At 50.9% G+C, this 15,484-nt stretch overlaps 1 protein-coding gene across 1 annotated transcript in view; it reads left to right on the top strand.

Moving 5' to 3' along the window:
* Nucleotides 1–15,198, top strand: part of Srrm3 (serine/arginine repetitive matrix 3) — a 71,575-nt gene extending 56,377 nt beyond the window's left edge. The window contains exons 12-15 of the mRNA XM_087903540.1: nt 8,725–9,071; nt 9,449–9,673; nt 9,760–9,897; nt 13,519–15,198. Coding sequence (XP_087759666.1) covers nt 8,725–9,071; nt 9,449–9,673; nt 9,760–9,897; nt 13,519–13,747 — 939 coding nt within the window. The 3' untranslated portion in view covers nt 13,748–15,198. The remainder of the gene's footprint in view (nt 1–8,724; nt 9,072–9,448; nt 9,674–9,759; nt 9,898–13,518) is intronic.
* Nucleotides 15,199–15,484: the final 286 nt, after the last annotated feature.

Genomic DNA, 15,484 nt, shown 5'->3' with positions numbered 1-15,484 from the left:
GCACAATCTGAGACTTTGAACATCCCAGGTCTCCAACTTTGCTTGATCTTCTCTTTTCAAAAAAAAAAAAAAAGAGAGAGACTTTTAACAGGGGACTGTTATAGAGGCTAGTTCTCCTGTACCCAGAATGGAAGGGTGAGATGGAGGGAGGGCCGGGATGTCCATAACCATCACCATTTTGAAAAAAGTTTTTGGGCATTAGAACTGGGGATTAGAGCTTGTGACACTGTCTTTAAGAAAAGGAGCGAGAAAGATATGGAAAAAAGAAAAGCTCAATGTTTTTTTAACCCCACCTATGTCTTTGTTTGTTTTTTAGCCTCCCATTTGAAATGTGGTAATGCTATAACTCCATATCTTGTTTAGCTGAGGGTGGGGGAGTTTATGTTATTTTTCCCTGTTACTTTGTTTTTGTTTGTATTTCCTTTTCTTTATTTAAAAAGAAAACAATTTTGTAATGTACCAAAATGCAAGCTATCTTTCTGGGTTTGTTTTGGGTTTTGTTTTTCCTTTTCTCTCTCTTCTGTGTTCTAGAACTTTGCTTGTGTGTGTGTTACTGTGGAAGCCTTTCTTCTAATGCAGAGATGATGTCTGAATTTCTAGTCTACGTTAGTCATGCCCATATCTTTATATACTTTCTCCTCTTGTGATCAGAATTTAAAAGGGAACACAACTCCAAATATGAATGACAGCCACATTGACAATACCTGCTTAGTAAGGAAGGGCAACTAGCCCTCTTGCTAACCCCAGGGGGCATACTAGAGTTAGCTCAGGTTTCAAATGAACAACACTGGTGTTTCCGAGTCCATAGAGGACCTTGCAAGAAGCGAGTGACCACACAGAGAGAAGGGACTTGTCCTGTGTTGCTAATTGGGTGCTGCAGACAGGCAGAGGAAGCAGTGTCGGGCCTTATGTCCTTAGAAAGCCCAGGCCCAGAGCAGGGGTCTGAAGGCAACTGCAAGTTCCACTCTGGTAAAGCTGTCCAAGCTAAAGAGTCTAGACTAGAGAGAAGCACTGTTCTAGTTGGGGGACAAGCCATTGGTGTCTTTGCTCCAGACAGTCTGAAAACAGAGCCATGACTGGTGGTGTTCACATGGAATCCTAGCGCTCAGAAAACTGACGAAAGAGGATTGCAACGCCAAAGACAGACAAGGTCACCCTTGGTAACTTAGTCTGAGAACGAAAATCAGTATCAAAAATTAAAAAAAGGAGAGCCTGGGATGTAGCCCAGTAATAGAGTTCTGGCCTACCTGTGTAGTTCAATCACCATAGAGAAAAAGGAAGAGAGTGATGGGCGGGGACTTCGCTGGCAGTGTTTGCCTTGGATTGGCTCCCAAGCATCACATAAAATCTGGGGCTAGGGGTGCACACTTGTAATCCCCGCACTTGAGAAGTAGATGCAGGAGAATCGCTTATTCAAGGCCAGCCTCTATTACATACTGAGTTTGAGGCTATCCTACGCTACATGAGTTTCTGTCTCAAAAAAGCAGTTAAATAAGTCATAGGGAAGTCTTGGGTTGATCTGAGAGGCAAGATGCAGCTTCCCAATTGAACTTATAGTTGTTTTTCCTTTTAAATATGTGGCTTTCCTCTTGCCCTCTTCATCCTCCCTGTTTAACCAGCCTCTCTCTCTGCTCCTTTGTCTGACCTCTCTATTCCCCCCCCCATACTCTCTGCCCCGTCTTTCTGTGCCTGTTTATCTTCTCTTTCCTCCTGATTTGGGCCTCTCTCCCAAGCTACCTGCCCCTTCTCTATCCACCCTGTGGTTTCTGCATTTATTAGCTGCTGCATGCATGCCCTCTGGGGAATTGGTTATATAAAGAATTAAGGAAAGCTTGGCTTTTGGAGCCTGCAGCTGAAGATTTTAAAATAAGTAAATAAATAAGTAAATAAATAATGAATCTAACAGAGATGGCTGAAAAGTGGCCCCTTCCATCCCTGAGAAGCCGCAGGGCAGGCTGTTTCCCCTCTGCTGGCTCAAGGCAGGGGTCCATTTGGAATCACCATGTCCCTGCAGCATTCCCCTGCAGACACTTTCTTGTCTTTCTTTTGTTGTTGCATCCCTGTCCCTGACCACTGAAAAGGTAGGTATCCCAGCTCAGCTGTGCACTTGCTCTCTCCCTCTCAGATAAGTCCGGCCACTCTGCTTAGTTTGAATTCTCTCTCTCTCTCTCTCTCTCTCTCTCTCTCTCTCTCCCCTCACTTTGCTCTGAGTTGATTTGTTTTTTTTTTTTATTTTCTCTTTCTTTTTCGTCCTTTAATTTTTCATTTGCACTTTCTCCAAACAAGCCACCTCTTAGCTGTCCCCTGGTCTATGGTTTGGTTTCCATTGCTCTCCCTCCCTAACCCCTGATGACTTTGCAGGTGCATCCCTCTCATCTCCCCTACCTCTGCTTCTTCCTATCCACCTCCTGATCCTGGTCCCCAAGGCCTCCTTTACTCTCCCTCCTTCTCATTTTGTTGGCTGAATGCATTTGTGTGTGGTTTAACATTCAGTCTCTGTGTCTCTTCCCATCCTGTGTGCTTGTGGGGTGGGGCGATTTGATTGCTACTGTCTGGAGTGGTTGCTGAACACCCTCACCCTTCATCCTTGCCAGCTCCTAGCTAGTGACTTTGGTCACACGCACTCCAGTCCTTCAGGGCCCACCTAGACAGTAAGCGGTAGAAGAAGGGCTCTGAGAACCTCTTGGTCTCCAGATCTGGAAGGGATTTCTGGCTGAAGACAAAATTCAAAGTTAAGTCCCATTGCAGCCTTTGGGGCTGACTATGCCAGGCTGATCGCTAGACTTCGACCAAGTTCTTTTATGACGGCACAGTAGAGCTCAGAGGTGCAAGTTTCCGGGGCCTGGGACACCAGCCGGCATAAGTACCACTGAGAGTCACAGCTCTGGGCTTTAGGTGTGGTAATGGAATGGATTCAGAGTCTGGAGTAGGCACTAAACTTTGAGGCCTTACTTGGCCAAAGCTCTCTGGGATGATTTCAGAATGGGATAAAATCTTAGCTTACCTATCCCCAGAACAAGGCCTCCTCCAAGTCCCCGGTGTCTTTTCTTCTTCTGGACTTCTAAATTGGAGCAGTTTAATAGTGTCCCTTGGTGCAGAGTGGTGCAGAGGAGACGATCGCTAGTGGCCACAGTGACTCTGGACAGAGTGAGACTTGTGATTGCTACTCCTGTGCTCAGCTGGCTGCTCAGAGAGTGGCAGAGTCAGCAGTGGCTCCTAGGGACACCACCACTCCACCCTTCCTCCACCCGCTTTCGGCTCTGCCTGAATGAAGGTGGCCACAGAAGTTTGAGCTCCCAATAGCCCAGTGGCCACATCCAGGTCATGGTAGTCCTCCATCTTCAACTTCAAGGAGAGCGTTAGATCCTTCTCTCGTGTTTATCCCAGGAAGGGTCAGGATAGTTCACTCCTCAGAACACTCGGCCTATCTTGGCTGGTGCTCGCTGGAAGGGAGATGACGAAGTTGTTCTTCACGAGAGGATAAGTACTGCTAGTCTGGAAAGGGGTGTGTTCTAGCCTGATGAAAGCCTGGAGATTCCACCCTTCAAGACCTGGACCTCCACAAAGGGGCAAACACGGGGAGACGGAGGCAAGCCGGCGTCAGGCCTGGGATGCACAGGGGACACCATGGCACTCCAGGTGTTTCTTGTCCATCACACTGTCCCCTTGCTCCATCCCTCAGTTGTTTGTTCCCCTTGATCCTCAACTTTTTCTTACACAAGTTAAAAATGATGTCATTAGCAGAGCCATGAAAACAAGTGTATAGGGCGCTTGCTTTGCAGGCCTGAGGGCATGAGTTCAGGCCCCAGAAATCACATTAGAAAGCCAGAGATCCAGGAAGGCAGAGGCAGAGCAATCCCTGGGGCTTGCTGGTCAGTCAGCCTAGCTTGAATAACTAGCCCTGGGTCCTCAAAACAGCTCAGTGGGTAAAGAAGTGTGCCACCAAACCTAATGACCCGAGTTCAATTCCTGGGACTCACACGGTAGAAAGAGAAAACCAACCTCTTCAGGTTGTCCTCGGTATGAGTGAGTATGTACACACACACACACACACACACACACACACACACACCAATAAATGTAATTTAAAATATATTAATTCTAAAAAAATAAAAATAAAAGAGGTTGCTGACTCCTGAAGAATGACACCCAAAATTGATATCTGGCCTCTAAATGCACACAATACAAATGCACCTGCACATATGCACACACATACACACACATGCACACACACGCACACATGCACACGCACACAGAAAGGGAGGGAGGGAGGAAAAGATGAAAGCAAGGAAGGAAGGAAGAAAAGAAAGAAGGAAAGAAAGAAGGAAAGGAAAAAGAAGAACCTTACTACCCCCTGACTATCACTCGACCTCTAGGGAGAATGAAGCCTAACCAAGCCAAGGATGAGGCACAGCCTCTGGCAGGATCCTGGTACCTCTTCTTGGCAGTTTCTGGAGAGATGAATGGGCTGACCTCCCCCAAGGACTCCCCGACAGCACCGTCTTCCCATCTCTGCCATCCTAGGCTGCAGGGGACTGGACCCTTCCCATCTGACCTCAGACCTTCTTTCCCTGTTCTGATCCTTCTAGTCTATTGGGGGCCACAGAAGCCAATCCTTTTATAAGCCAACCCAACAAAGATTCTGATCATCCCGTTTTATCGGCAGGGAATCAGAGCCCACCTAGTATGAGACTTGGCATAAATTCTCATAATCAACTTGAATCCCTTCAAAGGGTTCTTGTACGAGGGTGAGATCGGTAGGCTAAAGGAGTTAGAGGAGAGTGATGGGGAACTGAGACTTCAAGACATTACCGGGTAGGAAGCCACCATCTTGGCTTGGACCTCAATGGCTGGGGACAGAAACATACTGGGGTATTCATCTATCCATTCCAGAACCTTTCTGCTCCTAATACTCTACCCAACTTCCAGTGTGATACAGTGGGAAGTCACGGTGGTTCTGCATGAGACTGGGGATATCATTCAGGCGCCAGTGTTTGCCTAGCATGCATGAAACATTGGGTTATAAGCCAGACATCTCTTAAACCCTCATGGAGGTGGAAACAGGAAAAACAGAAGTTCAGTGTCAGGCAACTTGTGTCTACTGATGCAATAGTGACTTGACTGGGGGATAAGCTACCACCTTCTGCCACCTTCTGGCTGAATTGAGTCCATCTTTACAAAAGAATCTTTTTTTTTTTTTAGCTTAAAAAAATTGAAAGTTCGAGGTCAAATTTGACCGTATATTGAGTCCTAACTGAGCTATGTGGAATCCTGTTAAAAGAAAAGTGACAAGTTAGGAGCTGGGGCTGTAGCTCAGTGATAGAGCGACTTGCCTAGCATGCGTGAGGCCCTAGGTTCAATCTCTAGTACTGACAGGGGGGGAAAAGACATGGGAGGGGGGCTCTGCATGTCTACAGAAGGAACATCATAGACCTGACCTTCCTCCTTGACCCTGTTCCTTTTCTTGAGCCAGATCTCTAGCTCAGATACAGACTGTGGTCCTGATCGCAATATGCAGTCCTTTACCAGTGGCCTCGCTGCCTCCCCTGACCAGAGTAGCCTTAAAGGAGGGGTCTGTGGTGACCCCGAGCTATCGTTACCATGTGTTCGTTCCTAAGGCTCCCTTACCTGATATCTCTATTTACTTAACAAGCTGACCACCCTGGGCATAGGATTCATCCAAAGATCCTAGAGATGTCTTTCTTGCTTGCCTCCTAAAAGGAAATTCAGTGAGAGAACCTTGGTACAGCCTGGGGACTGGGAGAGGCTGTCCGCTCGGGGCCGGGGAGGAGAGCTGAGGGTTCTCCTGGAGATGTCTGTTGAGAATGAAACCGTCTTTACAACAACCAGCCTCAAACCGGGCATGGTATAATCTGGGCACGTCATCCAGCACTTGGGATGCAAAGGCAGGGATGTTCAGGTATTCAAGGTTATCTTTGGTTACGTAGAGAATTTGAGGCCAGGCTGGGCTACATGAGACCCTGTCTCAGTTTTTTAAATGGGACTTGGAATATAGCTTAGTCAGTAGAGAACTTGCCTAGCAAGCATGCATGAAGTCCTGGATTCGAACCCTAGAACTGCGTAAGAGCACCTGGAACCCCAGCACTCGGGTAGTGAAGTCAGGAGAATCAGCAGTTCAGTTACATCAAGAGTTCAGAGTTCCAGGACAGCCTTAGCTACACGAGACCTAGTCAAAAAAAAAAAAAAAAAAAAAAAAAAAAAAAAAAAAAAAAAAAAAACCTAAGCCTCCAGTTTTCAGGAAGTGAAGACTGATCTGTGGAGCAAGTGTCTGCCAGATCATACTCACTCTGGACACCTATGCCTGCCTCTGCTTTGGGAAAAAGACCAGCTCTCCCAGGAGAAGTCTTCATGGCCTCACTGACTCCCGCAGTGTGCTGATCAGCTATGACTGGTATTCATAGATCACTTCAGCCATCAGTCACAAACTGGCCGTACATTTCCAGCAACAAGGCCCACTTCCTGGCTCTAGATCTTTATTGGACTCTATGGAGCCTTTCAGAGAGGGGTCTGGGTCTCTGATCCCCTCTGCCAGAAACATCCAGAGCCAGGCAAAGGAAACCATATTTTGTTACCTGTGACAGCAAGAGAACTCCTGAAGGAGTCAAAGAGGCAGTTGAATGAACTCAGTTCAGACCCCTCCTGGCACCTGGAATGCCCTGATTGGCCCTGGCTCTTAGGCCAATTCTGCCTTCCTCAGCCAATAGTATTAAGAACTTAGTGTCATGTTTTGTTGAGATTATGCCCAACATGGTGGTACACGTGCCTGTAATCCCAGCATTCAGGAGACTGAGGTAAAAGGATCTCAAGTTCAAGGCTGAATTGTAAGACCTTGTCTAAAACAAACTGAGCAAGGCATGGTATGCGTTTGTAAGCCTAGCATTTAAGAGATGGCAGCTGTAGGATCAGGAGCCCAACATCATCCTGGGCTGCATATATATGTATAGAACCTTTCATACATATATATATATATATATGGTTGTGCATGGCTGGCATGGTTGTGCATGCCTTTAATCCCAGCACTCAGAGGCAAAAGCAAGGGAATCTCAAGGCTAGCCAAGGCTACGTAGTGAGACTCTGTCTCAAACAAGCAAATCTGAGGTTACAGACAGCGGATCTGGCTGGGCAAAGATTGTGGAAGGACCAGGGACAGATCTGCAAACAGAATAGTACCATCTGCCCTTGCAAGGTTGGTGCCCGAGGTCAGAAGGGTCCTTCTGTGCAGGGATGGGTGGGGAGACTGGGGAGGGCACAGTTAGAGAATCCTGGACTATTTACCCCATAACAGACACCGGGAAGCAAAAAGCCAAACCCTCATTGTGCGGATGGAGAAACTGAGGCCTAGACTGGGGAAATTAATTTGTCCGGGGGCCCCATGGTACTGAGGCAGTGACAGGCTCTCAGATTCCTAGTTCCCAGCCAGGGACCTTTGGATGGTGTCAGGTTACCTTTCTGGTCCTCACTCTTGGAAAAAAAAATAATAATTAACAGCCCTATCCAGATGTCAGCCAAGGGCACTGGCTGAGGCCCAAGGAGCTGGACATGGCTGGTCCTCTCTAGAGGTGAATCGGCCTCCTCTTGGGCCTAGAGTTGGGGTGGTTGCGTTTTTCTCTCTCTCTCTCTGTCTCTCTTGCATTTTTGTGACTCTAATGATGAACTTATGCTGCCACACTTTTCCCTTCTCTTACACAACTCACCTACTAAAGGAGGAAGTGCCACTTTATTGGTAAGTGGACGTTAACCAAGAGGGACTTAAAAAAAAATCAGAACGTTAAAAAAAAAAGAAAAGAAAGAAATGAAAAAAAAGAAAAGGAAAAAGAAAAGAGAGAAACAGAAAGACAGTTGGTCAGCTACTGAACACCCTTGAGCTCTCGGCAGGGTCGCAAAACAAAGTCAAATATTAACAGAAAGAAAAAAAAAAGTCAGGTTCCCCAGCAGATCATTTTGGTTTGGGTATATAATGACATTTGTGGTTTTTTTGTTTCCGTTATTATTATTACTTTGGTTTTCTTTTTTATTTCTGTTTTGACTCCTTTCCTTCGGTTTAATTTTGAGTTCAGTTATCTTGCCCCCTCCCCCATCTGTGTGCCGTGTGACACCCGCCCCCTCCATGCCCTTTATCCTGGTGGGGGGAGCCTGGCCCTGGTGGGCTGGCCCTGGCTTGACCTACCAGTGTCGTCCCTCTCTCTTCTCTCTACTGGGAGGGAAATTGTCTGTCCCCCATGAGGGGACAATGCCAGCCCCTCTGGTACCCCATCCTGGAGCTCCCCTTCCCCCGCAGCCCCTATCCCCACCGCTCCGTCCCTCTTGTGTTATGCATGCCGAGAACCTTGCATGGTCTGCTATGTTGAGGCCAGAAGGTGAACACTCAGGAGAGGTAGAGGCAGGGCAGGCGCGGGAACCGTGTGTGCGATGCTCCGGGGCTGCAGCCCGCGGCCTAGGCCCGGTGAAAGCCCTCTCTCCTTTTCTCCCCCCACCCCACTGCCCTCTCACGTCCCCCCTCGACCTCTCTTCTTTTTCTTTCCACCTCTCTGTTCTGCTTGCACCGCTCCCCTTCTGCTTCCTCACTGCCCCACTCCACCTCATCCCCTGTGTCTGTCCTCCGCATCCGCAACCTTCTTTGCTCCGGTCCCCTGTGCATCCCTCCCGGCCTCTCTCGCCCCCTCTCCGCCCCTCCGTGCCCTTCTCTGCCTCTCTCCCCGTCAGAAGCCTAGCTCGCCTCGGGCCTGCGACAAAGTGACCGCCGCGCCCACGCCGCCCGCGCGTGGGAAAGACAGTCAGAGCCCGCGCTCCGCGCCGTCGTCTCAGGGACGCGGGGGCCGCGCGGCGGGAGGGGCAGCCAGACGCCGTCGCCGGCGGAGAAGGAGGCGGCGATCGCGATCCTCGGCCAACGCGCCTCGCCGCAGAGGGCGCCGGCGTGCAAAACCAGCGCCGCCCCGGGGCTCGTCCCGCTCGCTTAGCGGAGCTCACTCCAGCAGCGAGTCGGGCGGCTGCGCCCCGGGTCCAGGGCCCGAGCCTGGCTCAGAGCGAGGTCACAGCGGACACGGGAAACGGTGAGCCCGCCTCCTGCCTGCACCCCACAGGAGTACCCTTTCACTGGTCACCCCCAAACGGAACCCCTCGTTGGTCACCCTACATACAGCCCTCGGGGTCACCCCACATACAACCCATCACTGATCACTCCACATGGGATTTCCCTCTCGACATTCCACATGCATCCCCCATCACCTCCAAGGGAACCTCCCTTGTTAGTCACCCCACATGGACTCCCTAATTTGTCCCTTTGACGCCTCATTTCCTCTGTGCTGGCCTCACGGATCCCTACTGCCACCCACACACAACCTTCGTCTCTCCCTGCCCCGCAGCCAGCCACTGAGCCCCGCCCCACAGGCCCACACCCCTGAACCCTGGCCCACGCTCCCTCCTCTAGGGCAAAGGAGCGACCCCCGCGCGCTCGGCCCACGAGCACCTCGCCATCTCCAGGCGCGCACAGCCGGCGGGGTGGCCCAGAGGGGAACAGCTCATCGCGCAGCCCCGGCCCCCATCCGGGGTCCTGGAGCTCCAGCCGCTCGCCATCCAAATCCCGCTCACGCTCCCCAGACAAAAGGACCCGCAGCCCCAGCCTCTCCCCTTCGCCCAAGAAACCTCTTGGCCGGTAAGTGTCCCTAGGGGGCGGATGGCGGAGAACCCCGGCTTAGGGCCCAGATGGCAGGGATCCCTCACCACGAGTGGGTCCCACAGGGACAAAGACAGCGAAGGCCGTGCGAGGCATGCCGAAGCTGAGGCCGCCCGCACCCGACGTCGCTCCCGCAGCTACTCGCCCATCCGAAAGCGGCGTCGTGACTCGCCCAGTTTCATGGAGCCAAGGCGCATCACCAGGTACAAAGGGGCCTGAGGGTGAGGTGGGAATAGAACTGCTGACTCTAGTTGGTGGCAGGGATGTCAGGGAGTCGAGATTCACAGACCTTGGGGGCCTTCTAGATTGGACTGATTCTGATCCGAAGGAAAAGGATGGGTGTGCCAAGATGGAACTAAAAGAGAGAGGGATTGAGTGAAGAGATTCAGGGGTCATCGAAGAGCTGGGGAGGGACGAGGGTGCCAGGGCATCAGACACCTTGGGAAGGAAAGATGCAGATGCATGGACCCAAGCCAGTCTGTACTTGGGTAGGGGTGGCCAGATGCGGGCATGGAGTTCAGCTCTGGGAGATTCCATTCATTCATCTGGAGCGCCTCTTTCCCCCCTACCCCCTCCCCGTGTCTGTCACATCCTCAGTGATATGTACTTTTTCCTTCATCTCAAGGAACCTCCTGCTGCGTGGCCTGTGGCCAGCCTGGGGGCCGTGTGGACCGGGCTCCACAGGCAGCCCAAGTGATACCCATGTGAGCTAGTCTGGTGGTGGCCAGATGTTGGTCGTCTGTGGCTCCTTTTCTCACTAACCTCCCATCACCTGGGGAAATTGGTGGAGGGGGCAGAGCATCCTAGTATCCTGGCGCAGCTGTCTGAGGAACCCCAATGCAGAATGAGGAGTGTGGCTGTTTTGATGGAAGAATAGGGTTCTGAGTCTGTAGATTAAATCACCCTAAAGCTGGGACTGGTGGCTCAGGCCTCTCATCCCAGCTACTAGGTAGGCTGAAGTAGACAGGGTGGAAAATTCAAGCCCAGCCTGAGGAACCTAGCAAGACCTTGCCTCAAAACAAAAAGACTGATACAATGTTTACCTAGAATCCTCCAGTGAAGGCCATGGCTGGGTAGGAGAGCCCTTGCCTAGGCTCTAGTGAGGGGCTGGGGTGTAGCTCAGTGGTAGAGCACCTGCCTAGAATCCTCCAGTGAGGGGCTGGGGTGTAGCTCAGTGGTAGAGCACCTGCCTAGAATCCTCCAGTGAGGGGCTGGAGTGTGGCTCAGTGGTAGAGCACCTGCCTAGAATCCCCCAGTGAGGGGCTGGGGTGTGGCTCAGTGGTAGAGCTCCTACCTAGAATCTCCCAGTGAGTAGCTGGGGTGTGGCTCAGTGGGAGAGCACCTGCCTAGAATCCCCCAGTGAGGGGTTAGGGTGTGGCTCAGTGGTAGAGCTCCTGCCTAGAATCTCCCAGTGAGGGGTTGGGGTGTGGCTCAGTGGGAGAGCTCCTGTATACCATATATGATGCCCTAGATTCAATCCCTAGTACTAACAAATTAAAAGTCACACTGCAGTCCAGGATTTTGCCCCAGTATGAATAGATTGCCATACGCTGAGCTCAGCATTGTCCTGCCTTGCTGAGGCGCCTGCGGGAGACTGATGCACCTCAGTGGCCAGATTAGCTGAATAATAGTGGCCATAATTAGCTGAAATCTGTAAGACTCTTTTTAGCTCCAGTTCTTGATTCTCAAAATAGTTCCCCTTCATCTTTGATAATCTGGACTCCAATAAAGCAGCATGGGCTCCTCCTTTACTCAGACCGAAAGGCCGGGCCGCCATACTGGAGATAGAAACACACACACACACAGGTCGCACACTCCCGCTGTACACTGCCGGCCCTAGAATGGCCAGAACCTCACATCTTCCACCGGGCTTCCACCTCAGCCCCTCTGTCCCAGGCTGCCTCCTCCTCCCACTAATGCACACCTATTTTTCTTCCTCAGATTTAACCCTTGAGATGGGGCCTTAGAACCCCCTTAACCACTTTCTTTTCTTTTCTCTGGGTCATAGCCTCCTGCCTTCAAACTAACTCCGGGCCAGCGGGGGTGGGGTGGGGTGGAGTGGGGGTGGGATAGTTGGTTGGGGTGAAGGGGAGAAAGGGAGGAAGACTGAAACAAAGACAGCAGTGGCCAAGGGTCTCCTCCTTGTTCTCTTTGAGTGACCTTAAAAATCTAAATCTTCACTCTGGAGGTGGTAGTGTGCACTTTTAATCCCAGCACTTGGGAGGCAAAGACTGGCGGATTGCTGTGAGTTTGAGACCAGACTGGTCTACAGAATGATTCCAGGACAGCCAGAGCTACACACAGAGAAACCTTATCTTGGAAAAGAAAAAAAACAAAACAAAAACAAAAAACCCTAAATCTTCTATTTGGAACAGGGATGGGAGGGCAGGAAAAATAGGACTTAGTCATAATACTTGCAAGCAAAGAAGCCATTACTGGCCTTTTTTATGTGAGTTGTCCCTATTTAAAAGCTTCATTCAAAGGTCTATAGATGCAGCTCAGTTACTGGAGGGTTTGCAGAGTCCAGAGTTCCGTCCTCAGCATGCACAAGCAGGTGAGATAAATCTGCAGTCCCAACACTTAGGAGGTTAAAGGCAGAAAGACCAGAAGTTCAAGGTCACACTCCGCTACACTGTAGGTTTGAGGTTAGATACGTGAAACTCAGTTTCAAAAATGAAAGTTTTATTTCTGCTGGACATAAGGGCACATACATACATGTGATCCCAGAACTCAGAAACTGAGGCGGGAAGATTGAAAATTACAGGCTAGTCTGGGCTACATATTGATGCTGAGTAAAATAAAGCAAGAAAATAAAGAATAAAGGAAGAGAAGGAGGAAGAGAGAGAAAGTCAGATGTGGTGACCCATGTCTGTGATTATAGCACTCAGGAGGTAGAGACAGGAGAATCGGGAGTTGAAGGCCAGCCTTGGCTACATGATAAGGCCAGCCTGAGCTATAAAAAAAAAATCCTTCCTCAACCGGGCGGTAGTGGTGCACACCTTTAATCCCAGCACTAGGGAGGCAGAGGCAGGTGGATCTCTGTGAGTTCGAGGCCAGCTTGGTCTACAAGAACTAGTTCCAGGACAGACTCCAAAGCTACAGAGAAATCCTGTCTCAAAAAAAAAAAAAAAATCCTTCCTCAGAAAATAAAAATAAAATGAAGTTTTGGGTTAGAGAGTTGACTCAGTGGTTAAGAGCATTTGCTGCTCTTTCAAAGGACCTAAGTTCAAGTCTCAGGTTACACGTGGGAAGGTCTGTGTGCCTCAGCTCCAGGAGAACCGGCAATCTCAGGTCTCCACGGCCCCTGCACATGGGCACAAACCCCTGCACATGGGCACAAACCCCACATACAGACACATAATTAAACAATTTTTTTAGAAGAAAAAGTTTCGTTCATGAAGTTCAGTGTACTCAGGGGTACTAGTATTTGTGAGGTTCTGGCTTCTTTCTACCCCCAGCATTGACAAACAGGAGAAAAAGAAACATACACACACAACAACAACAACTAATAAACTTACATTTATTCATGAAATATCTGATTTTTTTCAGAAAATATTTCCTAACACTCAGGTCAGTTAAAAACTTGGACTTTTTGCCCTGTGGGTAGAAAAAAACAAAAAACAAAAAACAAAAAACAAAACAATCGATATGAATCTGGCAAAGTACACAGAAGTTTGGAACTGGAGTTGTTGTCCCTGAGGCCAAGGCTCAGAGGAAACTTAGGCAGGAACCCTCGCCACTGCTGTGATGGGGACTGAGGCCCCTTGAGAGCCCCGGATGGGCAGAGCCCGGGGTGGACTAGGATCTGCTTTTCTCTCTTACAGTGCCCGAAAGCGTCCCATCCCCTACTATCGACCCAGCCCCTCCTCTTCCTCCAGCTGCTTGAGCAGCGACTACTCAAGCCGGAGCCACAGCCGGAGCCCAAGTCAGGGCCACAGCCACGGGAGCTACAGTAGCCGCAGTCATGGGACCCGCAGCCGCTCATGCAGCCGCTCCAGGAGCCGCAGTCCCAGCTACCACAGCAGGAGCAGCTCTGAGAGCGGGGGCTTCTAAGTCCAGACGGACCCATCTGGGGTTAGAAGGCCCTGGCACAACCAGGAGAGGCTGGGGCCCTGAGACCTGGGAAGGAGGGGTCTGTACCCCCATATTGCTACAGAGGTCCCGGGGTGGGGAGGCAGCACGTGGGCAGTTGGGACTAGGGAAGAGCTTCTCTGGTGGGTGTCCCACCCACAAGGAGGAATCGAATTGTCTTGTCCCTAAAGTGCGCCCATCCCCCACGCCCTGCCCACCCACCATGACCAGGGAACAAAGAGCCTTTTCGAACACGGATTAGATCACCACGCCCCTCTTCTGCTTGAGGCCAGCTTACCAGCCTGGGGCCCATTGCCTGGGTATGGCACAAGAGTCCACTGTTGGCTCTCACTTCACCTCTGCTCAGTGGACCCCTGCACAGCTTGGAAGGTGCCAAACCCGGGACCTTCCCCTCCTCTCTATCTCCCGTGGAGTTGATCTGCAAGACAGCAAAGCGAGCCAGATCTCAGGGGGAAGCAAGACCCACCTAACTCTTGGTGTATCGCCAGGCAGGATGAGATGTTCACATTTGGTCCCACCTCTCTCCCTTGCCCTCATGGCAAGCCGGAGGCCAAGGCCACACCATCCAGGGCTTCATCAGCACAAGAGGTGGCATATACCACATCTGTATCTAACCCTGAAGTCAAAGATGGGGGTTCAGGGGTGGGGACATAGCTCAGTTGGTAGAGTGCTTGCCTAGCATGCATGAAGTCCTGGGTTCCAGCCCAAAGCATAAAACCAAGCATGCTGGTGCATGCCTGTAATCCCAGCACTCTGGAGGGAGAGGCGGGAGGACCAGGAGTTCAAGGTCATTTTAGGCTACATAGTGAGTTTGAATTCAATCTGGGGTACAGGAGACCCTGTCTCAAATGTGAGAGAGCGAAAGACTGGGGATTCAGGTCAGAAGATAAAAAAGAACACGGGTAGAAAGCCGAGGGATTTTTTTTTTTTAAGTGTGGGCCCAAACAATGCAGTCAGATGACGAGGCAGGTCAAGGGCTACTGGGAGACATATACCGACTGCTGTCTGGGTCACAGGCCAAATGATTGCTCATGGTCAGAGGCCAGCATGCAGTGCACATCAGAGCCTGCCCAAGGGAGGCCTCGCTACCAGGCTTTGATAGGTCAGGGTTGGTCAAGGCTTTCAGAACAGGAGTGGTAGGTTCCAGCCAAAGCCGTCCACCTGGGGCATGGTGGGGAAGCAGTGGTCCCCCCTCTAGCCCTCTTCCGTGGCACCCAGCCCTCCCCCTGCTGGGGCCCTCAGGGATCTCGAAGTCTTCCTTGGCCCAATAGGGCAGATGCCCTGGGCTCTGGTTGGGGGGAGGAGTCTGGGGTCTGATCCGGGTTCCCACCCTCTCTCAGTTTCCCCTTCCCTCTTTCTCCGCAGTGCGGGAAAAAAAAATTGGACTGTAATAAATACATTAGGTGCCCGGATGACAGACTGAGTGAGCCTGGGTCACTGTGGCTGCGACCATCAGGGGAAGATTAAGGAGGAAGGAAAAGGGCTGGGGTCCTTCCCTGGGAGGACCGATCAGGGCTCACTTTCCTCCTGTGAGCCCTATGAGAAGAGGTGGCATCAAGGAAATCTGTCCCATCATGTCCAGCCCCCTGCCTCTGAGTGAGAGACTACACAGCCTCCTGAAACTCAAGCGGGGAGGAAGACGGAGTCAAGAGAATGTCCCTCCTGCCTGGAGGTCTTGTGGGTGTTTGTTCAAATGTA

This window comes from Myodes glareolus, chromosome 2 (assembly GCF_982192425.1).
Source record: "Myodes glareolus chromosome 2, mMyoGla1.1, whole genome shotgun sequence".
Lineage (NCBI taxonomy): Eukaryota > Metazoa > Chordata > Mammalia > Rodentia > Cricetidae > Myodes > Myodes glareolus.
This window is presented reverse-complemented; position numbering and strand designations above follow the sequence as displayed.